Consider the following 7,731-nt stretch of genomic DNA (forward strand, 5'->3'; position numbering starts at 1 on the left):
CACACACACACACACACACACACACACACACACAGCGAGAGACACACAGACACACACACAGTCTCTGTATATCAAGCATGTAAACAGTGTGAGCGCGCTCAGACGGCCCCGCCCTGCTGGAGCTTTAAACAGCGACACGAGCGAGCAGAGGTCAGGGTTTCTTGTGGGTGGAGGAGGGTGGAGACTTCCTGTGAAAGCAGATGGACCTCAGCAAGTGTTTGTGGAAAATCACTTCAGTAGTGCATGCCACGGCAGAGAAACATGAGCATGCACAAGACCGAAAAATGGCCTGTTACCACAGAGGGGCTTCCATGCTTCCTGTCACTCTGGGTTTAACCCCACCCACTTTGCCTCAAAAAAAACAGACCAGAGGGTCATCCAGCTGCTGATGTCAAATTCAGAGATGATTTATCAACTGCACTGAACATCATGAACAATTCAGGGAGATGTGAGGGTAACAATAATAATGCAGATTTATTCACATGTTCATTACCACATCAACTGAATCCTGTGGAGGCAAAGAGATCTGAACCTCTGATTGGATGATTCTATCAGATATTTTCTTAACACCCTTCATCAAAGATTCATCACCATGTTTCCTTTCATTACACTATATGTTTGTTGTAAGGTCAGTGTTAAGAAACATTATATCAGTATCACCAGAGGCCTTGTTTACACCATCTCTGTAAGAACATGTTGGCTTTAGTCATGTATTATTATTTATTAATTACACAATAACCTAGCCTCTACCTGAACCTGTAGATCAGAGTAATAAAGACTTCACTGACTGGCTTATGTGATCAGTGGCAGGCACATTATTGTGTTGTCTGTGTCCCCCTATGTTTGAGGAGCAGTGAGACAGTAAAGCTTGAGGTTTAAGGAGAAGCTGAGAGAAACCTGAGAGCATGAAGTGAAGCTTTCTGCAGACCGAGGACGACAGGAAGCTGGAACGGGAAGTTCCTTTAGCTCATGTTTGGTCATAAAACAACACAGAAAGAGACTAAGCAGAAGCTCAACTCGTCTTCACTGTAGGGGGATGGATGGATGGACAGACAGATGGATGGACAAATGGATGGATAGACAGAAGGACAGATGGAGGGAGGGATGGACATCAGGTTTAAATCTGTGTATTATTGGTTCACAGCATGAGCATGGTCTCACTGTTGAAGTAAAGTTGTCTGTGTTGAACATCCTGCTTCGTTCTCTTTCTGCTGAAACCTAACAGCTCCAGCCAAAAGCCCACCGCAGAGCGTTTCCTGTCAACAATCGCTTCCACATGTTCCCGTTTTCTTTGTGTAAAACAAGCAGAAAAGGCCTCCGGTGGTTTTGGATTCTGTGGTCTTTCACAGTTAAAGGAGTTTGGGGCGAGCTGGGACTCGTGCAGGTGGCTCTTTTATTCTCTCTGAAAGTGTGACGAAGACGATGTCCCTCACAGGCTGCTGTTGATTTGAGTCTACCTGACTGACGTGATTTGTCGCTTTGTGAATAAAGCTCCACTGAACTACAGGTGAGGCTTCTGTGTGTCTCCATGGTTACAGGCATTGGTGGGTGGAGCCTCCTGCTGTGCCTCAGCACGTCAGAGCAGAGCTGTCTGAGGAGGATCTCCTTCTCTCACCTGCAGCATCATCAGACGGTGAGCCCCTTCCGTCCTGTCTGTGTCAACTGACGGCATGGTTGATGACATAACAGCTAAACTGTGTGTGTGCTCAGGTGAACCTGCTGCCTGGGCTGATAGAGGCATTTTCAAACGTAGGTGGAGGTCTGTGTCACTTCTATACACACTTCCAGCTGACAGGTAAGTCTGCAGCAGGTAAATCAAATCAGCTTATTGATCTTGATTAAATGTGATAGATCAGCTGATTGTGGCCTAAGTCGCATGATCTGTGCTCATCCAACATGAGACATTACTGCCAAATAAGAGCACTGCCTGGAACTGAGCTTTAATCTGAAGGTCTCAGCTAACCTCTTGCTGTTTCTCTCAGAGTCTAGTTTACCCATGAACCCTCATGCCTGTGGATCGACCAATCAGAAGGTGGAGATTCCCCTGGACAGGTTTGTATGTGACCAGCTGACAGGAAGTTGTCTGAGTTCTGTAAGGTAACGTTTCCTGTTTCTCTAAAGTTTCCCTGACAGCCAAGCCCCGCCTCCTGCTCTGGTTGCCATGGTCAATGTTTATGTCCTGGTAACCTCAGTGACCCCGCTGACTTCTTTCCTGCATGACATCAGCGTGGTAATGACCATTCAGCATCCGAGGGGCCGACCTGTGAAGGTAAAACATGTTCCTGTGTAGGACTTGCTAACACTTCACTGCTAGCACATCTTCTTTCACTTGCAAATCAGTTTCCCATTGGGGACGATAAATTATCATTGACCACTGCTGTTAGCCTTTAGCTCCTCCTCTTCCTGTCAGCTCAGGGACTTCCTGCTGCAGCACCTTGATCCAGCAGCCTCCCATCAGGCTTTGAGGCAGGTGAAGCAGGTGATAAGTAAAGTGCTGCAGGCGGCTGCAGCGTCGACCAATAAGAAGCAGCGAACCATAAGCAGGTGAATTCTGAACTGAAACTCTTAACTTTACTTCCTGTTTCACAATCCAGATTCAGTACACACCTGTCTGTCTGCAGTTGCTTCAAACTGCAGCTAAAAGTAGGAAGGTAGAAAGAAATGAAGGTAGAAAAGTAGGGAGCGAGTAAGAAAGAAAGGTGGGTAGAAAGGATGGTGCAGTGTCTGGGTGTCTGTTTTGGTTTCAGCTGAAAACTTGAAAATGCCTCAGACTGGATCTGTCATGTCTACTGAGTGTGTGCAGTCTGCGCCCAGTGGTGGCTCATATTGTCACTACTGTGTGTTTCAGGTGTCTGTTGTGCTTCCAGCTGCTCACCTTTACTTTGTTCTTCAGCGGCTCTGTCACACCTGTGGTAGTCCAGGTAAGAGTCTGACCATTATCTTTTCAAGTTCAGCTCAGCCTTGCAGCTGGTCTTCAGAGACGTTCTGCCTCCTCTGGGTGAAAGGTCTCAAACTCATGAAGAAGAGAAGAAGCTTCAAGCCGCTGAGACATCTGGAGGTTGAGTTACATTGGGGTGGGCAACTCCAGGCCATGAGGGCCAGTGTCCTGCAGGTTTTAGATGTATCCTTGATCCAACACAGCTGATTTAAATGGCTAAATTATCTCCTCAACATGTCTTGAAGTTCTCCAGAGGCCTGGTAATGAACTAATCATTTGATTCAGGTGTGTTGATCAAGGGTGATATCTAAAAGCTGCAGGACACCAGCCCTCAAGGCCTAGAGTTGCCCACCCTTGAGTTACATGATGACCCAGCAGAGTCTCTGACTGGACCTGAGAATAACCACACTTTACTGGACCTCAAACATACAACCAGCCTGAGGTGTTCAGGTGAATAACCAGCAGAGGGCGCCTTGACCTCAGCTGCTCTATGATTGGTCTGCCTCTCCTTTTCAGGTGGACACACAGTTAAACGTGTCAGCTCTGAGCAACGATGCCTTCGACCAACAGATCACCAAAGACCTGATCCTGGAGGACACGCTGGACTTCCTGCTGCCGCCACTCTCACACCTGTCCTCACACACACACCTGTCCTCGGAGAGGGAGGGGAGCCAGGTGAGTAGCGTGTTGTCATTAAAGGAGTAGGAGTTTTCCATGTCAGGAAAAAAATTAATGAATAAGTAATAATTAATGAATACTTAATGCAAAAGATAACAATAAATAATCAATAAAATGTGTAGAAAAAGAATAAATATTTTAATAAACTAATAAAAACCGTATTTTTTGAATAATTAACCAAAACGAATAAAATTAAATAAATAAAAGCATTAGAAACACTGAGTTTAAAATGAATTAAAACCGATGAACATCCTACAGACATTTATTTGATTCATAAAAAAAAAAAGATTCTGTTTGTTTTTATTAATAAATGAAAAAATTAAATGTCACCCACCTGACTCTGTGTGTGTGTATGTGTGTCAGTACGGTGGCTGTACAGGGACACTTGGCGTCTGTTTGTCTGAAGACGAGTTTCTTCTTCTGCTGCACTTTCAGTTGCTGATGAAGACCTCATCAGCGTTTCAGCCGGTTAGTTAAGCCCCGCCTCCTTCATCATCTTCTTCTTCAACAGTGTTAACTGTGTGTGTCTGCCTTGTTTGTCCCCACAGCTCTATCCCAGTGTTTCCTCCTCCTCATCCTTGCCTCGTGGCCTCTCTGACCTCCTGACCCAGATCGAAGGTTTCTACAAGCTGAAAACAAACAGGAGCTGCAGGTAAGAGGCTCACAGGTGTGAGATGATCCATTGTGTGTGAACTTAGATGTTCACTGAAGGGTTATGTCTGATGTTCCCACAGGACAGACGAACCGCCCAGTCAGCAACCAGCTCTGTCTTCCTCACAGGACGAAGGTGAGATGTGGATTTTAGACCTGTCCTGACATCTGGAAACATGATGCTGCTCAATCTATACAACCTGTTCTAGGTGTCACAAGGCGACAGGCAATTACACCTGTAGAGGTACGCGGTCTGTCACAGGGCTAACACAGACAGCCATTCACACCCACACCTGTGAGAGAAGCACAGGAAGAATGTGCTCATCGCTGGTCCTGGTACTGCTCATATCTGTCCCACTAATGTAGATATGGACAGACTCACTTGTGCCTCCTGGTGGCGGTAGGACAAATGGCATTTGTTTGCAGATGGAAAAGCATCAGCTCACTGACAGTTATCTGCTTTAACGTACAAGTGGAAGTGAAGCTGTGGTTAGTGGATGCAGTTTGCACAGGTTTTCTGATCCATGCAGCCAAAGTGTGATCACAGCATCCGCAAAGTTTTTTTCTTTAACGGAGTTCCAGCTTCAGCCTTAGAGGATGATGCTTGGTTTCTACCTGAGGAAACAGGAGATGGTTTTACCCCCCAAACAGGTTCAGGGGCTTCCTAGGCGGGACTTGCTCAGTACTCTACTGTGAAAGCTCTGTTCATTAGTGGTGGGTGTCATGGGTGAAGTGAAGTAGAACCTCGAGATCGAACGTCATGCTGATTCTTCTGTTTCAGGTCTCTGTGTGGACCCCCACCTTCGACAGATCTACACAGACCCCCCCCTCATTCTGAACCCCCCGTTCCATCCCCTGGTGAAGGAGTACCACGCAGAGGTGACCTTTGACACCATGACAGTTCGGATCCGGCCGGAGCCTGTCAGCTTGGCCTGCAGGATCCACCTGGATGAACACCGAGGACCCAGGTGAGACCAGGACTGTAAAAACCAACAGGTTACAGCAGAGAAGGTGCAGTCGAGATAGTCCTGAATGAAAGGAACCTCGAAATGTGACATTTGATTGGACAGCATGTTTAAGCAGACAACAGATGTACTTCCTTTATTAGATTCTTTTAACACATTTCTATTGAAGTAAAATCAGAGCATGAACTGCTTTATAGCATTCGCCATTTTGATTTGGGGCATGAAGCAAGCAGCAGCCTACTGACAGCAACCAGCTACTACTACTTCTCTTCTGGGCTTTAACTATGCTGCTAACGTCTGCTGGAGTCATGGTTTGGAAACAGGTGCCATCAAGGGAGGACTCCCTGTCATGCATTAGCATTATGCTGGGCTTTTATAAGGAAAAAGGAAGGGACACAAGAGTTGTTTTATTTCAGTTTAGATTTGTGATCCATGCTGGATTTATGAAACTCAAATAAAATGTGAATCTGGCTTTGTAGCTCCATTTGCTCCTTTTCACAGAGAATAACCTTAGAGCACCTCCTTGCAGCCACTTTTACAACAGCAGGATTAACAAGAAGTTTCTTCCTTCAGGATGGCGAACTACCCGGTTGGCCTCGGCAACAGCAAGATCAGCATCCTGGTGATGGACGGCAGCCACCCGGAGCCTGTTATCATGTCCATCTACACTGTCCACGTTTACAGGGAGAGTCGGCCCAGCCTGCCCATGTTTGGATATCACGTGATGTGCAGCTTTGTGCAGGTAGGAGCTTTTCTGTTAGCTGGTGGACTGCAGGGTGTGTGACATTCATTTCTTCAAACACAAAGTCTCCTTTAAGTTTGTATTTTGCTGTTTCAATGAGGTTGAAGGCATCAGTTATATCCAATGTTCCCTCTAAGCTGCGCGCGTGCGCAATTGCGCACTGCTGGCACGGTCTCTGCGCAGGAAAAATCTGCGTTGCGCACAAAAAAGAAATTCTAACCTGAATTGAAATTAATGTAAATACGTTAACAATTCTGTTTTGCAGTGTTAGTCAGTAAGTGACTGGCTGCTCCCGTATGGGATTAGAACCATTCTCTTATCCCATAGTCCAGCCAATCACGCGATTCACATTCACGTATATACGCAGCTAATCAACGTCATTGACAGGCTATGACAGCGTCCTTATGTGCCGACACCGGTGTTTTAGCTAGCAAAGGGGCGTGGCTGATGTGGAGTGAAGCCACGTTAACAACGTGGACAACCATTGGAGATGTGAGCAGGACAGACGGAACAATTGACGGAAAAAGTGTGGACTTTATACCAGTTTTTAAATTGTGTTGATAGGCCAGGTAAAACCAGAGTTGTGATTAAAAAATATGCAGTGTTTGTTTTTCTTCCTGAATACGATCGTTGTTTATATTTACTGTGGGAATGAACGGTAAAAACGGCATTTTATAAGGAAAACGCTCGAAAGCACTCTCCGCCTGTGAGCAAAAATGAAACCAACACCCCCCTCCCTCCCAGTGTAACCGGTTTCTGCTTCATCCCGCTGCAACAGTTCGGCCCAAACAGACTCCTCGACTCTGCGTTGTGTAGTGTTTTTAAAAAGACAAGGAGTCTCTGATCGATCGTTGCCACTTTATTTCCTGAATGGAAACAACGGTGTTGTATCAGTGCAAATGGCTCGCCACACACCACTCCGCACAGCACACTCTCGTATGGCTACGGCAGACTGGCAGCGATTACTGCAGCAATATTACAATTTTAAATATACAATAAAATAACAGCAACAACAAGTGATGTACCTGAATGGAAACAACGGTGTTGTATCAGTGCAAATGGCTCGCCACACACCACTCCGCACAGCACACTACGGCAGAACATCTCATTAGCATTCCGCTTTAGCATATAGTTTCACACATTAATAAACAAATGAAAAGTACATAAAACTGGTGTTGGACATGTGTCCACTAAGCACTTATTACACTCGGTGCTCGTCAGCTAATCAAACATGTTTTATGTGTCTGTACTACTTAGCTATATTGTGTGCGGAACAATACAACTCACCTCTCGTATGGCTACGGCAGACTGGCAGCGATTACTGCAGCCAGCCTCACCTAACCAGCCACACCGAGAGGGGGGGCGCTGTTTCCCCATTACACTGATATTTGTGGCAAGTGGAATAATACCACATAAACACTGTTACACCAGCCCTTCCCATTGGTCGAAAAATGTACCATGTCGACCAATCAAAACATGGCATTTAGTTGTTAAGAAACGGGAGGAAGTTTTAGGAGTGACGGTGGTTTTGTATGGCGTTATTTTTGTGCCACTATTCTGAGCGCACGTTAAAAAAAAAAATTGAGCGGACATAAAAAAAATTGAGCGCATGTAAAAAAAAAAAAACTGCAGTTGCAAGTGTTGCATTTTGAGGAGAAATCTATTTTTCAGTGAAGAAATACGGTGGCCCTGAGAGGCCAAACGGACTGCAACTTCAGAAAACACTTGCAAAAAGAAAAATGCTGCAAAAAGAAAAA

At 45.6% G+C, this 7,731-nt stretch overlaps 1 protein-coding gene across 1 annotated transcript in view; it reads left to right on the plus strand.

Annotated features, from left to right (window-relative positions):
• Nucleotides 1-7,731, plus strand: part of cped1 (cadherin-like and PC-esterase domain containing 1) — a 32,480-nt gene that overhangs the window by 3,978 nt on the left and 20,771 nt on the right. Inside the window, exons 3-14 of the mRNA XM_005734308.2 lie at nucleotides 1,539-1,633; nucleotides 1,711-1,795; nucleotides 1,983-2,052; nucleotides 2,122-2,269; nucleotides 2,411-2,544; nucleotides 2,849-2,921; nucleotides 3,455-3,613; nucleotides 3,980-4,084; nucleotides 4,165-4,268; nucleotides 4,351-4,403; nucleotides 5,049-5,235; nucleotides 5,806-5,974. Coding sequence (XP_005734365.1) covers nucleotides 1,539-1,633; nucleotides 1,711-1,795; nucleotides 1,983-2,052; nucleotides 2,122-2,269; nucleotides 2,411-2,544; nucleotides 2,849-2,921; nucleotides 3,455-3,613; nucleotides 3,980-4,084; nucleotides 4,165-4,268; nucleotides 4,351-4,403; nucleotides 5,049-5,235; nucleotides 5,806-5,974 — 1,382 coding nt within the window. The remainder of the gene's footprint in view (nucleotides 1-1,538; nucleotides 1,634-1,710; nucleotides 1,796-1,982; nucleotides 2,053-2,121; nucleotides 2,270-2,410; nucleotides 2,545-2,848; nucleotides 2,922-3,454; nucleotides 3,614-3,979; nucleotides 4,085-4,164; nucleotides 4,269-4,350; nucleotides 4,404-5,048; nucleotides 5,236-5,805; nucleotides 5,975-7,731) is intronic.

This window comes from Pundamilia nyererei, unplaced genomic scaffold, assembly GCF_000239375.1.
Source record: "Pundamilia nyererei isolate P.nyererei 1_Seehausen unplaced genomic scaffold, PunNye1.0 scaffold00057, whole genome shotgun sequence".
Taxonomy (NCBI): Eukaryota; Metazoa; Chordata; class Actinopteri; order Cichliformes; family Cichlidae; genus Pundamilia; species Pundamilia nyererei.